Here is an 18,491-nt window from a genome sequence, read left to right on the forward strand (position 1 = left end):
AGGTTAAGGGAAAGGGTCATGGCGAGATTTAGGATTAAGAGTGGATTGGGATTAAGCCTAGGCCTAGGGTAAGGGATAGGATTAGTATCAAGACTGGTGTTAGGCTGAGGGTTATGTTGTGGTCAAAGTGTAAGGGGGCGCGTTTCAACTTTTTAGCACTACTTTTTTATTTCTAATTGATCTAAATCACATTTTTTGTGTCAAATATTTTAAGTCTACAATTGGTAACACTGTAAGGGACTTAATTATTTACAACACCTCTTTACAGGTACTCATCTCAGATAACAGTAGTGGCTTCTTTTCTATTTGTAGACCTAACTATGCTCCCTCAGAGCAGAGACTAGAATAAAAAAGAAGGCACTGCTGTTGTCTGAGAAGAGTATCTGTATATATAGGTTGTATATAATTTAAGTCCCTTCAAAAGTCGTCCAGAGGTGTGGCTACATCCTCTGAGGGATGTCATCTTCCATGGTGTCAGCGTTTGTAATGGTCTAAGCTCCAGGTAGCTTAGCCCCTCCCCCACTCCGGTCTTCAACTTCAAGGCTATTCTATAGCAGGTTTCTTGTAGTAGGAGCACCACTTGCACCGCACTGGACTCATCTTTACTCAAACAAAATTTCTAGCTCCACTTTGGCAAAGCATATAGCTAAATCTCTCTCCTCCCAGGCATTCACAGAAATTAGCACTATCCCCGAGGGACAACTTGGGGAACTCTCAGCCAATGGAAAAATCAAGCTGACAGCTTCCGGGCTTTAGGATTGTATGAGTAGTTATGCTTTATCAGATGCCACACAACCATTACATCTACCCTTAAGTCTTGCCAATTACACACCCTTGCTACATCCACCATTTCCATTTCTATGATGCTTGAAAAAAGAATTCATTTTCCTTTGGCCTCTGTTGCAATTCTTGGAATTCTAGGTCTACTGCAGTAACCCTCACCTGATAGTACCTTGCCCCTTCTGGCCTACCTCATTTACTACTCACATCATTATGTGCTTCTTTAGGTCAGTGACCTGCAATCCAGCCACATACTCCCAGCTCCACTGGGAAACAACCAAAGGTTTCTGCACCTAAAACAGGATGAACAACCACTCAGCAGTTGTCACTTTAACACAATATAAGGGGCCTATTTATAAAGTGCACGCTCACGCAAAGGTGAATGTGCACTGCTATAATCTGATTGGCACCTTTAGCCCTCACAATCAGCCACAATCTGAAACTTTAGGATACTACACGGAAGTATTACACCATGCCACAGAATATGAATCCAAACAATAGTTCAGGTAGACGATGAGAGATTAAATGTTTACCAATTTATTTGTCTTGTTGTACATGTGCCAATGGCTAGCCGAGTTAATCTTTGAAACATTATACTCTTTTCCAGTTGTAATGCCTGCATTGGTGGTAGGGTAACATGCGACACATGCTTGGGAAGAAAGAGACTGCACTTTTACACTCAAATGAAAGTGAAATGGTAAGTACATATCCGAAAAGTAAAATTTGTCAGGACAAGCGGTCTTTGCTGAGCCTTGGCAATGAAACTCAGAAAACCTTAAAGCACTGTGATGGACTTGTTAGCCTTTGGTATCTGACCATGCATCAGTCTATCATGAAGGCAGGGCCTGTGTGCACATACAAACAAATGAATAGATCTTGAGATGTGGTATGGATTTTGTAAAAGGCCAACCTTAACAAGGTGTCTTCAGTCCTTTGCAGCACTTGAGAAAATGTCTCCTTCGAATCCCAGATGTGTGAGTGAGTGGACATGGCGAGTTTCTTACATAATGATGAAGCCTCAAGACCAAAAGGAATACAGAAAGATTGAAGCTATGACCTTAATTGGTTGATTGACGGACTCATGCATGCCATTACCATGCATACATTTACAACGATTCCATTACAACGCATGTGTCTTCACTATGGATGTCTGTACCACGAACACTTTTACCACGTATATGCGTTTACCACACATGCCTTTACAATGAAATGAAAGTATTTTGCATGTAAGTAAAAAGCCTTTATATATCAATATATATACTATACACCACTCCGATCCACTTCTTTCAAGGATATAAAAAAAAAGAAAGGTGGGCTGTGGCTCAATTCTTTGCAGCACGATTTTGCAGGGAATTGAGCCAAAACCCGTCTTTTTTTTTTGTGATATCCTCGAATAAGAAGATTGGAGTGGTGTTCAATATAAGGGGTTCGCTACCACGCCGCGGACTTGCAGTCACAAGAGGCGGGGGACATCAGCGCATTAGTGTTGGAATAAATGTAATTGTATGTGTGTGCTTAGATATATATATATATATATAGAATTTACACACACATATATATATATATATATATATATATATATATATATATATATATATATATATATATATATATATATATATATATATATATATATATATATATATATACCCACATATATGTTGCATGATGGGGGCTGTAGTTCCACACAGTACACTACAGCTGCAGGCAATTGGGAGGAGTTAGTACCATTAAAGAAGGGGAGGTGAAGTTTTGTTGTGCGAAAGGCGTCTGCCGAAGGCACACCCATGCCGAAATGCATTATGCCCTGGCAGCCGCGTTTTGAAGACCCGTTCTATAAGTGGACTGCGGCTTTGCTGGTTCCAGTGGCAACGCTGGGCTTTTTTCTTTCCCCGAGGTATCGGATACGCAGCCCCGCCACACGCATCCAGCTTGAACCATGGACCACCGACAGGAAGCAGCTCGTGACTTCACGTGACAGCAGAGTCACTATATTCTCGCTGTATGGCCCGGTTCGACCCTGGAGACTGTGGCAGATCGTTTGAGGACCCGAGAAAGACTCTTTGGGGTAATTTACAAAAACTAACCAAGGACTACCTAACCCTCACTCCACCACCGGAACTTACCGTAATGTTGCATGATGGGGGCTGTAGTTCCACACAGTACACTACAGCTGCAGGCAATTGAGAGGAGTTAGTACCATTAAAGAAGGGGAGGTGAAGTTTTGTTGTGCGAAGGTCGTCTGACTAAGGCATACCCATACCGAAATGCATTATGCCCTGCATCCTTAATTAAAAGAAGCTTTCAAAGACCCCGCTGTGTCCTCTGATCCCTTCCTACCTGAGGTGGTCGTTTTGCTGATACCCACATATATATACATATATATATATTACCTTACTAACCTACAAACCCTAAACTCAAAACCCATAAACCCTAAAATTACCCTTGCCAACCAAATACCCTTGCCCATCCTAAACCCTAAAAATACCCTTGCCACCCAGAAACCCTTACCCACCCTAAACCCTAAAAATACTCTTGCCACCCAAAACCCATACCCATCTTAAACACTGAAAATACCCTTGCCACCCAAACACCTATACCCACTCTAAACCCTAAAAATACCCTTGCCACTCAAAAAACGTTACTCACCAGAAACCGTAAAAATAACCTTTCCATCCAAAAACCCATACCCACCCTAATACACTTACCTGGAAAATATTGACATTTTAGTTTAAAGGCATGTGTGGTAAAAGCATATTCATGGTAAAAACGTGTGTGCTAAAGACACATGAGTTGTAATGGACACCTGGTAATGGTATTGTGTGGTACCCGCCACTTTGTAAAGGCTGTTTCCCCCTTGAAGGTACACCAAAGCTCTGCTAACAAAACCTTATATATTGCCAGGCAACAAAGACCTAGCATTGTTGGTCCAAAAAACTGAATGAAATCTTATCAGCATGCAATATCAACAAATTTGTCTACCCTATTATATACACCAAATCCCACTCCATACAACAGAGGGGGTTATTACGATAACGTACAGACTTCAGTCCGTCCGCCATTGTATAGTATCATATTTGTAGGCGATAATCCCACAGGGCAAATTAAGATGCGGCCGCCACCGTGGCGGTCACATTTCCCATGTTTAGTAGCTCTTCAGCACCTGCAGCAAGACAAAACAGTTACCCCACACATATCCCTGCACTACGTGGCAGGCACCATTGGGTGCCTACCACATGTTGAATTATGTAGGGGGGCACCGTAGGTGCCCCCAGTGCCTATGTTCCTGGCCCAGGGAGCTATGGAGGCCCACTACGCGCCCCAAATCCATTTCCGTAGGCCGTTTTGCAGGCCGGTGCAGAACAACTGGCAAAAAGAGAAATTGTAATCCCTACGGCGGTTCCTGACAGGTACCACCGCCATTCTGGGCCTACAGGAAGGTCAGACAGGCGGTACCGTGGCGGTTGGAGTTTCCGACCGCCACCTGTCCAGAAGCTATTACAATAGGTCAGACGGAGATCCTTGTTCCGATGGCGGGTTGACCACCACCAACAATCTGTCGATTGCGGTCTCCACACCATCGTACTTAGGTCCATATTGTTGCATTCTCTTTAAAATGGGCTTAGGAGACCTGATTTCTTTAGGAATTCCAATGATAGTCATCTAATTGTACTTACAAATAGCACATCTATCCTGAACCTTGTGCTTTCACTTTGTCTGACCTGAAACTCTATCTTTTATGTTTGTCCCTCTTTCCTCACTCATGTCATGCAGTTGTTGTTACTCCTGGTGGTTTCCATTGGCGTTCTGTGAGCTGACAATGACTTAAGTTTATGTGTGGTGTAATTTATTGCTACTCATTTCTCAGGTTTCCTTCCAATTTTAATCATGTTCCTTGGCATTTTGCTTAGCCTAAAAGTGGGCACAGAGTAAGCATTTGTTTTTGAATCCAACAGGAAAAACATTGACTCGCCTTTTGTGACCGACAAGGATTCTGGATTGCCCATGGATCGCTATAAGAAAGTCACGGGAAAGAAGATCTTGGTTGATGAACAACCTATGGTAACTCTTACAGTGCTGTGTTAGGTGATACTTTATGTATTAGTTGCAGAAAGCCTTCTATCAAAGGCCCCGTTCGCAGAAGCCAATGGCTACATCATAGTTGGTGGAATGGTTTAAAGAAAGTATATGGTAGAGATGAGAAGTCTGTAGTAGCCACTGACCGCTAATTGCAATGGTCAATCTTTCTATCGGGTGCCTGCAAGGCCTAGATTTACTAAACAATCACACATCACAGGGAAGCAGCCACAAATGCTGCACTGTGTGTGAAGGAGAGAGCAGGAGAGCGCCATACTTACAGAAATATGGCACTCTTCTCCACTCTTCCTAGCACTGGCATAGAAATGTGCTGCCTTGCACTGTGCACACACCTTCACACCATAGTGCAAAGGTGTCTGCGTGAGTCTAGCATAGGCTTTGTACTGGAAGAATACCCGTCAAGAACCAAAAGCTATGCTTAGGCTAACTTTAAAACCTTTCTCCCTTGTATGTGTGCTGTACAGTGCAGCACACATGGAAAGCCGGAAAAGAAAGAAGAGTTAAAAGCCTTTTGCTGTAATAGTGCCTGCTTGAAGTGGGTGCTATTTTTTGACGAAAACCCTGCCTAATTATTTTTTTTATAAATAGGGTTTAGCGTCAAAAACCTAGGGTGGTTGCATGTGACCACCCATGCAAACACCAATGGAACCTTTGAAATGCCTCCTTGATGCTAAGTAATGCAAAGCATTTTTTCAAACAAGGGGTACCAGGCCACCAATTTCAGTACTACTGCAGATTCGAAATACAACGCAAAAAATCATTGTACTTTACTTTCATATTTGTATTGATTCAACTTCATGTCAAACAACTGTTCATTACTCTTGATGCATAGGAGGAATACACATTTCATTCAGTATATTGTGCAAATCAAAATTGTATGAAAAACATTTTACAAAAACATATTATAATCAATTAATTACACCAGTCCAAAATTTCAACAATTGCCTGCCAAAATTCAAATTCTATGTGGCACTATGACAGGCAGGCTGCGGGGAAAATTATTTTTTATAAAAGCTCGCTCTCGGGGTATGTTTCAATTATGACACCCTCACTAGAGTCCCATTCAATGTTGGTCCCTCACAGACGGTAAAAGGCGTGCCGACGCGTTTCCAATCCCCTTCTGCATTGGGGGATTATCATCAGGGCTTTAGACCACGGTGTAATCCAAGAGTACCTTATAGCTTTTGATGGGGTTCTTTTAAAGGTCCATCTTCTGTCCTGGAGTCTTCGTACATCTATTTCGATGACTCCCCACTTGTGTTCGTGTTTCCAGACACGGCCAACTTAGTACGTTTTGAATTCACCTTGTATGAAAGGTTCCTCTTCTACCAGATGAATTGTATCCTCATCTAAATTTGGAGCAGCATCATTTCTTTGCAGCTGTGTTCTTCTGGCATAGATTCAGTCTTCTCTCACCAAACGAGTAATGAACAGTTGTAAAGTACAATGATTTTTTGCATTGTATTTCGAATCTGCTGTATTAATTAGCAGTACTGAAACTGGTGGCCTGGTACCCCTTGTTTGAAAAAATGTATTAGACGTCCTGCCAGGCTCCCAGAAGGGACGAAAACCCTTTGGTTTAAAGTAATGCAAAGCAGCACTATGCTTTGCGCTACTTTCAAGAGATTTTCCAGCACAAAACAAGTTTTGCGCTGGAAAATACATTTGAAAAAAAAAAGGTTTAGCATCAATTTGCGTCACTTACGTGATGCAAACACAGCGCGCAATCTTAGTAAATAGTGTTTAGGGGAACTGTAAGAGAGCAGTGGGCATCCTTTTGTATGTTGGTAAGTGGAAACCTGGTACCTGTTGCGTTCATAGTGCAAATAATTCAGTATCATGCTGGTTATCAGGCCGAGCTTTAAGGCAGAGGGAGACGATGTTACAGAGTCAGACAGGAAGAAGGGGATGGCTAATGAATTCTGGGCAGCGGTAGCAGGGATGCAGACAATGTCGATTTAACAAAAAAAAAACCTTTCTGGCTGGTCAGTATTTAATAATAATAACAATCCACATTTGTAAAGCACACAATCACCCGTAAGGGTCTCTAGGCGCTGGGGGCCGTCGGGAAGATTAAGCAAGTTATTGCCCAGAGTCCCACACCTCTCCCTCCTATTTGAGCTATAAAATTATGTAATACGGATAGAAATAAATGTGTGGAAATTTGACGCAACCTTTTATCATTTCGAACTACATGAAATGCCTAACAAGCTTTAAAATGTCATCAGGGCATACTGGCTTCCAACTCAAGGACAAGAGAGCAACCACCTCCTGTGTAAGCCAGCAAGTTTTAATGATGACTTTCCACATGATGTTAGAGGGCATCTTGTTTACATTTCCTTTGTGGAAGGCACTGTGTTTAGCAATACCTTACGATTTAAAAGCACCTGTTACAGAGTTCCTTGAGGGTCCAGCTTCAGGCAGCATTAAAAATGTCAAGATAACTCTTGTGATTAATGTTCCTGCTAAAGAGAGTGATTGGAGTTTCGTCCAAAAAGTAACATGGAGGGTTAATATGCCTGCAGCAAAGAAAAGATCTGTATTTTATGTGGATAGCTGAGAGGATTAGTAAAGCCAGCCATTACCAGCAATTTAAAACAAAGGTGATGAAATAATGTGGGAGAAGGGCTATGGAGTGATGAGGGGCACTTTTCCCGGGAGGTAGAGAGGGATTTTGAGAAGGCGGGTCATGGTGCGGCACCAAAAAAGATTGTCTCGTTGGGCAACAACATCACTAAAGCTGGTCCAGCTCCCTGTGCTGGCAACAGCTATGCGCCATAGAGCAAGAGTTTCTGCGTTTCAATCAGCATAGTTTTTGTGCTTTTCGCACAAAAACAATGGGACATATTTACAAGGGCCTTAGTTATGCTTGCACCACGAAACGTGGTACATGCATGACGCAAAGCTCCAAGTCATATTTATGAAGCCACACAAAGCCACTTTGCGTGGCTTTGAATAGCTTCATAAATATGAAGTGATCCAACGCAGCGCAAATCACTGTGTTGCATTACTCTGCACATGGGAGGCATTCCAGTGGCATTGTGGTGGGTGTTCCCATGCAAATCGCATGTTTTTTGACACATTGCCAAATTTACCAAATCTAGTAAACCTAGAAATGCGCCAAAAGGGTGCGCCTCCCCAGATGAGGCATAACAGGGAGAAATATGTTTACTTCTCCAAATTGTTTCCTCTTTCTATGTGTGCTACATTCTGCACACATAGAAAGACGAAAAGGTCTCTATGGATTGTTTTTGTGCAGGAAGGCCCTCTCCTGCACCCTTGCTTCATGGTGCAAGGGTGCCTGCATTGGTGATGCAGGCTGCTGAAAAGTCGCCCGTGCAGGGGGGAAGGAATAGAATGCACCGTATCAGATACATACAGAACATTCTTGCCCTTTCCCTGTGATACATGGCAGTGCAGCAAGGTAAATTGCTGAGCTCTTCCGCACCACAATTCCCATAAATATGCCCCTTTGCTTTAAGGGAATTTTCAATTTGCATATGCTGCAGAATGGCCTATTGCTATGCTTTCACTTTGTGATATTTTGATTTTTCACAATCTTTATGTCTTCATTGAAGTAACATGGATAACAGCGCCCACACTCTAAAAATTGTTCCAGCACCATTGCCCCCTTTTGCACTGTAGTGATTCTACTAAGGTGTACAGACATTTCTAATGATTCTTTTAAACGAAATAATGGTCAACTTTAAATAATGTCGTGCTGCATTCTTATACACATGCATCTGCAGCACTGGTATTGCCAATAAAATCATTTTATTTGTAAAAATATTTTATTAGCCTTGAATAATCAATCTACCTTGTACTAAACTTAAGGGTTTTCAGTAAAATGCATTTAGTAAAGGGAAAATATTGGAGCTTATCTAAAAGCCCTTTACGCCGCCGGTGCATCACTTTTAATATCAGAAAAAGTGACGTACCGACGGTGCAAAGGGCTTGTAAATAAGCCACATTTTTTGTATCAGGAGGTACCAACAACTAAATGCAAAAAACAGGCACGCATGTGTGTGCATAGGCGAACAAACACAACTAGGCATTCACACATATTTTGTCATTCTTTCTAGGTCATACTGCCATAAAAATAAACGTATATCATGTACAGAATTTGAAACTAATGGTATCACCAGGTTGAACAATATATTAATAGTGCTCCTACTACCAATCAACACCTATTCCTGTAAGGTGCTAATTAATAAAATTAAAGACTCCTGTCATAAGACTGAGTTGGGTGACCTTTCTGCCTGTATCAGCTGGTTTATATATCCTTTCAGAATCTCAAGCAGTCATCTGTTACCTGCCTAATTCCAGGTTGGGCAGTTTACAGAATGCCTTGCTGGCTGGGCTGCAAATGTTAAGCCTCCATGACTGTGGGAGGATAGACAGTCAGCTACTTAGCTGGACTGGCTGTTCTGTTCTTCTGATCAAGAACCGTTGCTGCCCTTATGGATGGTCCAACTGCAAATGATTGATGGACGATGAATAACATCCAAAATCTATTCAATTTTGCTCTTGCAACCAACGAGCGCAAAGATGATAGAAACAGGCCTATCTTTCAAGTCAGATAATAAATTATCATGCCTTCCTCGATTTCAACAACCGCAGTTATTTTATAGTCTTGTTTACTAAGACTACAAAAATGGCACTGAGAACGGAAAGCACACATTACCACATTGTCAGTCACCCCTAAGGTCTTCCCTTAGTGCCCCAGGGATAGGGTGCCTTGAAAATATAAGTAGGTAGACTAAAAAATATGTTTTATATGCCCTTGTGAGGGAACATCTGTCAATTTTATGTTTCCCTATTGTAGCACACTGGCTTTATTGACTAGCATGGGAATACTTTCATAAAGTATAACTACTGGCAGGAGCAAGCTAAACATATACTACAAAGTATAAAAATGATAGTTAAAATAAATCCAACAACTTGCCAAGATTAGATTTATTATAACTATCACAGAAAAGAAGGTATAGAACTTTCCTATACGATGAACCAAAATCCAGCTTTCCAGCAGCCTTTCTTACCTGGCCAAACTTTGACAGGCTGAGCAAAACTGCTCTGATGAGGACTGAAGTGGCCTGCATAGAGTCCAAAGAGATCTGGTAGGAGGAGATCTACAGCTGCAGAGCAAAAGGCAGGTGTCTACACCCTGCACCCACAGCCAGACACGAGCCCAAGTGATTGAATTAGCAGAGGGTCTGGAAGGGGAGTGTTAGGGAAACGAAGCCATGCCAGTGGGTTGGCTTAGCCGGATCTTAACCTCCAGGAGAGAGTTTCTCCATTTTGGATTTTAGAAGAATAGTGTTTTCTGGGACAAGAATATGTCACACTTTGGAGAACGTTGTCATTCCTGAGGGTGGTACCTTTCCCTCCCCCACTGGTCAGTGGTACCCCCTGCTTGTCACTCCAGGACTATGGATCAATATAAATATGGGAGAGCTGCCCAGCATTTCATATCCCTGCCTGAAACTGCAAAGAGATTAAGGACTGCCCGGGTGGAATCCTGGCCAGCACCAAGATCATTGCACTCTGAATGAATTCTCCTGCTGCACTCTTTGAACTACAGCCCTAAGACCTTTGCCTTGCTTTGAAAGTGAAGGAGTAGACTCCCTAAAAGTAACAGGTTAAAAAAGTTCCACTTGCATCATCTCCAACAAGAAGAAAACCGACCACCTTCAGCTGGACTTCAATGGATTTGGCCAGTTGCATTTTGGGATAAGTAGTCCCAACATCCCAAGGAGAAACGCAGAGCTTCTGGAACTTTGGATTGGTGCTGTGGACTCTTTGATACCCCAAAACGACTGTCTGGAAGAAGATCCAGAAGTTTGGAAAAGTTTGAAGAATTAATTCTAAAAGGTTCCATAAGGTGACTGACCCTTGATGAGAGTCATGCTGGCGACTTCGAACTGTGGCTCGGCTTGAGATTCAGGCTTGCCTTGTTGAAGCTCTGGAGCTTTTCATTGTCGACAAGACTTCCAGCCAGCTACCAAGAGTTGAGCTAGGGAATAATTTGTTGAAACCTTGACTGGGCCTTATATTGTGATTGTTGTCTTATTACTAGAGGTAGGTACCTACCTATACATACTAGTAAGTGGATCAGTGACATAATATTTAAAACAGAAATATCGTGATGCATAAATATTGTATCAAAAATATCTAACACAAAAAATTACGTTTTCCTCTACATCTAAAGGTAAGCATGAAAATATTGAAAAATATATATTGTTTCACACTAATATTGTTGAAAAAGACCAAATATTGATTATTTTTTTTTCAGAACAAAATTTTATTCAAGTACTGACATAACACAAAATGGAGGGACATCGTCCCGCATCACAACGCAGGACCAATGAGCTTAAGCATGAAAAGGGTATGCATTCAGTACAAGCAGTATTGTATTAGGTACCCGACCCCCCCAACTCCCTACCCCCCCCCCCCCCGGCCCCACCCCGTCCCCCCACACAGTGTCTGTTAATCTCAAGGCATATAGCATGATAATACCAAGTGTGTGCACTCCCTGTCGCCCAGGATACAGCTGATAAAGATCCTCTCCAGTGTCCTGGGCCATCGGTGGTTCTAGCCACAGTCCCCTGTAATCCGCCCATCTTTTCCATATCTTAAAATGTTTCCGGGGACATCCCCTGGCCTCAAAGATCGGGCGCTCCAGTCCCATGCAAAAGTCCAACCCCCGTCTCCAAACTCCCAACAAGGGGGCCCTGGGGTCCTTCCAGGCCCTGGCTATATCCCGCTTAGCTACAGTAAGGCCTAGGACCAGTAGGTGACGCTTGTATATGTTACCTCCCACCTGTTCCATAACATGTAGTAAGCCGAGTTGCGGTGATCGGGGAAGGTCCCAGCCCAGAACCTCAGCCAAGCAGTCCCAGACACCCATCCAGTATCTGGCCAGGTTTGCACACGACCACACAGTATGGACAAACGACCCAACCTCCCGTCCACACCTCAAGCACTCAGGGGAGGCAATCAAACCTGCTTTCCACAGCCGCTCTCTGGTAAAGTAGGCACTATGTAAGTATTTAAACTGAATAAAGCGGAGGCGCATCGCAATGGCTGCCCCCCTAGGGGCCTCCAGGGCCTCCCTCCAGTCCTCCTCTTCGAGAGCACCAATATCCCTCTCCCATGCAGCACGCAGTCCATCCAGGGAGGAGGAGCAGTGTGTGACCAGGGTCTGGTAGATATTGGAGATTTTCTTTTCCTCCAGTTCCCCCATAAACACCTTGGCCTCCAGGGTGCTAAACTCGGGCAAAGATTCCAAGCCCACCAGAGAGGGAGATAGTGCATGACGCAGCTGCAAATATTTAAAGAATTGGGTTTTGGGCATGGCATATTCCTCCCTCAACATCTGGAAAGACTTAAGGGTGGTGCCCCTCATGACGTGGCCGAGCGTGGAGATGCCAATATCATCCCAGCCCTTGAATCCCTGCAGGGACGCCAGCGCCGGGAGACGTCCGTTCTGCCACAGCGGGGTCTCCCTCGTCAATTTGTTCCACCACCCCATGCGGCGCAAGGCAGCGCGCCACACCCGGAAGACCACCTGGGTGACCATGGGGAGCCGTTTCCTGATAGCCGCCGAGTAAAGAATGGTGTGGATTGTGTCCGGGTCCATCAAGTACCATTCCAGGGCATAGGTCGGGTCACCCCGGTCCCCATACCACCAGTCGTTAGGCACCAGCAGGTGCGCCGCCTGATAGTAAGATAAAATGTCTGAGGTGGCCAGGCCCCCGCAGTACGTAGAGAGGAAGCAAGTGCGGAGAGCTACTCTCGCCACTCCCCCGGCCCAAAGGAACTGATTTAGTGTGGCGTTCACCTGACGAAACCACTGTGGTGCTATAGGTATGGGTGGTTCTGCATCTGGTATAGAAGGCGCGGCAGGGCCACCATTTTAAAGATCGCCGAGCGGCCATATATATTCAGAGGCATTCTGGACCAGGTTCTTATGTCCGAACGCACTCTGTCCCACACGGGCACCACATTGCGCTCCCATGCCAAGTCCGGAGCATCCGTAAGAAAGACGCCCAGGTATTTGAGGCCACCCGCCACGCTCTGTAACGTCGAGGCCCAAGCGCCCAGCTCCTCGCCACCGCCCAGGACCCACAGCTTGGATTTCCGCGCATTCAGATGCAATCCTGTAACCTCCCCGAAAATTCTCATTATCTCCAGGACCCTGGGTCCGGACCAATTAAGGGCTGTGAGGAAGAACAGGACATCATCGGCGTAGAGCGCAATACGGTCGGAGGGGCCCATTTCCCATTCCAGCCCCCAGAGTTGTGCGTCCATCCTCACCCACGCCGCCAGAGGTTCCATGGCCAGGGCGAATAGATAGGGGGAGAGAGGGCATCCCTGCCTGGTGCCCCGTCCGATGGGGAAGGGCTCGGACGCCGCTCCCGCCACCCGCACCGACGCGGTCAGGTCCGTGTACAGCAGGCTCAAGTACGAGAGAAAAACTGGCCCAAGATTGAGGCGGGACAGTAGTGCCCTAAGGTACACCCAACTGAGAGAGTCAAATGCCCGGTCGATATCGGCCAGAAGGAGCGCCGTTGGGATCCCGGTGGCCCGGGCCGTCTCCACCACCACCTGTGCCCGGCGAATATTGTGTTGAGTTGCCCTATGGGGCATGAACCCCGCCTGATCAGGGTGTACCAAATCGGTGATATACGGGAGAAGACGGTTGGCCAAGGCCTTGGCCAATATCTTTGCCTCAAAATTTAAAAGGGAAATCGGCCTGTACGAGGAATGTTGTTCCGGGGGCCTCCCGGGCTTACAGAAAACAACAATTTCTGCGTGTCGCCAGTCCGCTGGAAGGCGACAACCCTCTCTGGCTGCCTCCAGTGCCAACCTATAGCGCACCTCCAGCTGGAGATGGAAAGTCTTCATAAATTCACATGGAAACCCGTTCGGTCCTGGGGCTTTGCCAGTGTTCAATTCCCCAAGAGCCGTGCCTAGTTCCTCCAATGAAAGGGGAAGGTCCAGCTGATCTCTGGCCTCATCCGGAAGCGCGCGCTGCGGGATGTCCGCCAAAAATGTTTCTACTTCCTCCGCAGGGAGGGCCTCTCGGGGGGCATAGAGATCCGCATAATACCGTGCAAAGCTGGCAGCTATGTCTTCAGGGGCCTCCAACCGGTTACCCTGGCCATCTTGAATGCCCGGTAGAGCCTGTGGCCGGAAAGTGTGCTGGCAGAGTCTGTAAAGCATGGTGCTGGATTTATCCCCCCACTGATAAATTCTGCTCTGAGTGGCCAGCCAGAGCTGGCGTGCCTCATTGAGTAGCAGGGAGGAATACGACTGCTGTGCCTGCAGGAGCGGTCCCACCGCCTCGTCCGTGTCACCCGCGGCACAGTCCCTCTCCAGGTCCCAAACCCGCCTCGCAGCCTCATCCACCTCGCGCAGCCGGGTCCTGCGGGCCTCCGCACACCAAGCAATGTCCACCCCCCTGAGCACCGACTTCATCGCCTCCCACTGGGTGACGGCGTCAACCTCCGGCCCGTCGTTCTCAGTCCAATAATTGGAAAGAGACTTGCGCAAACGTGAACGATAGCCATCCTGCTGTAGGTGCCACGCGGACTGGCGCCATCGAAATGGCTGTCGCCTCCTGTCCAACAGCAGATCTAGGGACACGGGGGAATGGTCCGAGATGCCACGGGGGAGTACGGCCGTGGAAGCGACCCTCGCCAACCAGGGAGATGGTATGAACAGGTTCTCCAGCCTAGAGAAGGACTTGTGCACAGCCGACACGTAAGAGTATTCTCGGCTCAAGGCATGCTGGTAGCGCCATGTATCAATCCAACCCATGCCCTGCACCAGGCCATGAAGCCTCGTCGGCGCCGTGGTCTGGGGTTCCCTACCAGGCCTATAGCGGTCCATCCGTCCATCCATCACATCATTCCAGTCCCCCCCCACAATCGCCAGTACATCCGGGATATCAGTCCACACTTCGAACAGCTTATCGATAAGTGCATCTTGCAACGGGGGCGGAGCATACACACTACCAAAGACCATCGGCTCATCCCCAACCATACCTTTAACAAACATGTATCTACCATGAGCATCAACCCAGTGGGTCTCTTGTACATAGGAGAGCCTGCGGTGTATCAGGACCGCCACCCCCCGGGACCCCCTCGCAAAACCCGCATGGAACACTTGTTGATAGCCATATCTTTGTAAACTGAGGGTCTTGGTGCCTTGAAGGTGTGTCTCCTGGAGGAGGAGAACATCCGCCCCTTCCCTCTTCCCCAGCTGTAGCACCGCCCCTCGCTTTATTTTATCCAGCATCCCCCGGACATTCCAGCTCACCACTCGTATCTTTGCCCTTGGTAGGCCTGACCGTTCGGGATCAACCATTATCAATGGGGAGGAGATGAAAAGTCCTGGGCTCCTGGAGCCACACACACACACAAGAAAGTTGCCTAAGTAACGCAGACACTGTGCCACCCTCCCCTGCCCCCCCCACATTCTCTCCCCCCAACCCCCGTCCCCAAGCCCACCCAGCCATTCCAACCACCCCACTAACCCCAACTCCCGTCCCAACCCGTCCCCCAACCAAGCCCCCCAACTGCCCCCCTCCCCCCCCTATACCTCATAGAACATTGAAGTATCTGTCGCGATATTGGCGGCCTCGGGCCCAAAACAGAGCGCCCAAAGCCTACCATATGTAAATGTAAATGTAAATGTATTGGCATTTATATAGCGCACTACTTACCCGTAGGGTCCCAAGGCGCTTCGACCGCTGCGAAACCCTTCCTGGCTTCCCTGAGAGATGGTCCCTTAATGGGTATCTCCAGGGTGAGACCAGGCATCCCCGGCGGTCTGGTGGGGCCGTTAGTGAAGATGAGGCAAGCTAATGCCCAGAGTTGCCGAGTGTGATCGCTGATCAGAGTGGGCACCGAGGCAAGAGAATTATCGAGTCCGCTGACCCTGACCAATGGATCCCAAACACCCACGTACGCTAAAGCTTCCCCCCTCCCCCTAACCACTCCCAACCATGTAGGAGGCAAGTAGCCCCTGTATCGGAGCACCCCGAACCCTTCCCACAGTCTGGACCTGTAGTGGGACAGTCAACAAACGTAACAGTTAACACAGTGCGTAGTCGTCCGCAATGCAAGGCACCGGTGGATCAATCTCCACCGCTGGAGCGGTCGGTATCCGTAGGCGGGCAGGACCACCCATTGCACCTCAGCCACTTCCACCCGAGATGTCTGGATCAACTGGCTCAGCAGTCCTACGCTCAGTGTTGGAGACATTACGGCGCTGGGATCGGGACTTCCTACTCCTTTGGCTTCGGGCATGTTGGTCACTCTGGGTTTGCGATGAGTCACTCGTGTGACCTGGATCGAGGCCCGGCTGGGGATGCGGCCTGACCCTCACCGTCTCATCAGTCCATCTGAAAACGTCTTCCGGCGTCTCGAAAAAGTGAGTTCTGGACTGAAAGACCACTCGTAGGCGGGCCGGATAGAGTAAGGAGTACTGTATCTTTAGGCCCCGAAGTTTAGCCTTGGCGGCCAGGAAGGAGTGTCTCTGTTGTTGCACCATCTTGGTGTAGTCGGGGAAGATCATGATCTTGTGGTTTTCAAATGTAAGGGAGTCTTTGGCCCTCGCCTCCCGCAGGATAATGTCTCGATCATGAAAATTCAGAAGTCTGGCGATCACCGGCCTGGGCCGTTCACCTGCCGGCGGTTTCTGCGTCAGGGCCCGGTGCGCACGTTCAATCACAAAGCATCGGGACAGGGTATCCGGAGGGAGCCAGCTCTCCAGCCATTGCGAAAGGAAGCGTCCCATGTCCCCCTTCTCACAGTCCTCCGGAAAACCCACAAAGCGAAGGTTGTTCCTGCGCGCCCGTCCTTCGGCATCCTCCACCCGAAGTGCTAGACCCTTCTGGACACTCTCCATCGCCGCCATTTTCTTCTTCAAGGTCCCGACATCATCCTCCACCACAGAGATCCTGGACTCAGCCTCTGTTATGCGCGCCACTGCGTTGCGCAGGTCCTGTCTCAGGAGTGTCACATCAGCCCCAACAGCACCAATCTTGGCATCCAGCATATCTCTCGATTGGGTGATAGCTGCCATCAGCGCCGCATTGTCCGGCCCCGGTCCCTGGCCGCCCTGCGCTCCGGGGCCGCCATGTGGCTCCGTGAATTTGTCGATGGGCCCCTGTTTAGCGGGTCCACCCCCCCCCCCCCCCTCTGGTCATGGCCAAAGCTGAGTCCGGCGAAGCTGTCCTCAGAGCACCGGCGGCTCCTCGCGGCAGGGCAACCCTCACTCCAACAGCTGCCAAGGATAGGTCACCGGCCAGGCACCCTCACAAGCGATTGCCTCCTCACACACCCCGCTGCCGTTCACTCCAGAGGATATGGAGGGGGGTCCCCAAACTCGTCTCTGCTGACCCTCGCAGGCCAAGTCCCAGCGCGTGCAAGCTCTGCTCGGGGAACCTCCCCCTATATGTCAGCCTGCTTCGGTGCACCCCGCAAGCCCCAACAACAGCCAGGGGATTCCTCTGGCCCGGCAGTCTGGGCAGGGCCCTCAATGACCCTCCGGGTACGGCGTCTCTCAGCAGGCACCCCAGCACAATGTGAGGGGGGGGGGCAACACTCACAGTTCGTCGGACCCCACCGCGGGTCGGCGCCAGGTCCACGCCGGGTCCCCGGGCACCCCTGACGCGGCACGGATACGGGCCACTCCTGTCCAGTCCACAGGCCTTCCGGCCACCACTCCGGCGACCCCAGGAATGGGGAAGGCTGCAGACCGGGTCGGGCGCACGACTGGCCCCTCAGCTCCCGGGGCTCCTATGCGCCTGCACCTCCGGTCTAAGGATCTGCGTTAAATGGCGACCGTGCGGACGCGCAGCGGTCACGCGCAGCGGGCGCGCCGATTGTGCGCCGAAGGCGCGCCAAAGGTAAGCCCGTCTACGCCCGTCCGCGACCGGATCGCGACCAGCGCCAGGACCCCTGGCCCACGAAGACCCCGACCGACCCGCCTGACGTACTCCGCCGCCACCCTCACCGCTCTCAACACCGGCCGACTCCCAGAATGCCATCAAGCCTCTCCACGACGTACCCACGGACCCTTCAGCTGCCACGCCTGCAAGTTCACCTGCATCCGGACCTGCCTCGCACCAGCACCCACCAAGCCGAACACCAGCAGTACCCACCTCAAGTGCATCCTGCTCAACACCCGCTCCGTCCACAGACATGCCATCGAACTCTGGAACCTCCTCGACACCACAGCTCCAGACGTTGCCTTCCTCACGGAGACCTGGATGAACGCCTCTTCAGCTCCCGACATCGCCATCGCCATCCCAGAGGGCTACAAGATCGTCCGGAGGGACCGAAACGCCAACCAGATGGGAGGAGGCATCGCCATCATCCACAGGAGCACCATCCGTCTCACGACCAGCACCGACGACTCCCTGACCACCGCCGAACACCTGCATTTCCAGATCCACACCAACCCGAACACCACCCTCAGAGGCACCCTGATCTACCGACCCCCTGGACCACGCACACAATTCAGCGAGGACATCGCCGACTTCGTCAGCCCACATGCCCTCCCCTCCGCTGACTACATCCTCCTGGGAGACCTCAACTTCC

General features: G+C 48.7%; 1 protein-coding gene across 1 annotated transcript in view; it reads left to right on the top strand.

The window, feature by feature from the left end:
• The window catches only part of LOC147692969 (protein SSUH2 homolog), a 459,976-nt gene that overhangs the window by 406,840 nt on the left and 34,645 nt on the right, over positions 1 to 18,491 (top strand). The window contains exons 7-8 of the mRNA XM_086939219.1: positions 1,388 to 1,477; positions 4,737 to 4,842. Of these exons, the coding sequence (XP_086795345.1) occupies positions 1,388 to 1,477; positions 4,737 to 4,842 (196 nt within the window). The remainder of the gene's footprint in view (positions 1 to 1,387; positions 1,478 to 4,736; positions 4,843 to 18,491) is intronic.

The sequence above is a fragment of the Lissotriton vulgaris genome, chromosome 9, assembly GCF_964263255.1.
Source record: "Lissotriton vulgaris chromosome 9, aLisVul1.2, whole genome shotgun sequence".
NCBI lineage: Eukaryota > Metazoa > Chordata > Amphibia > Caudata > Salamandridae > Lissotriton > Lissotriton vulgaris.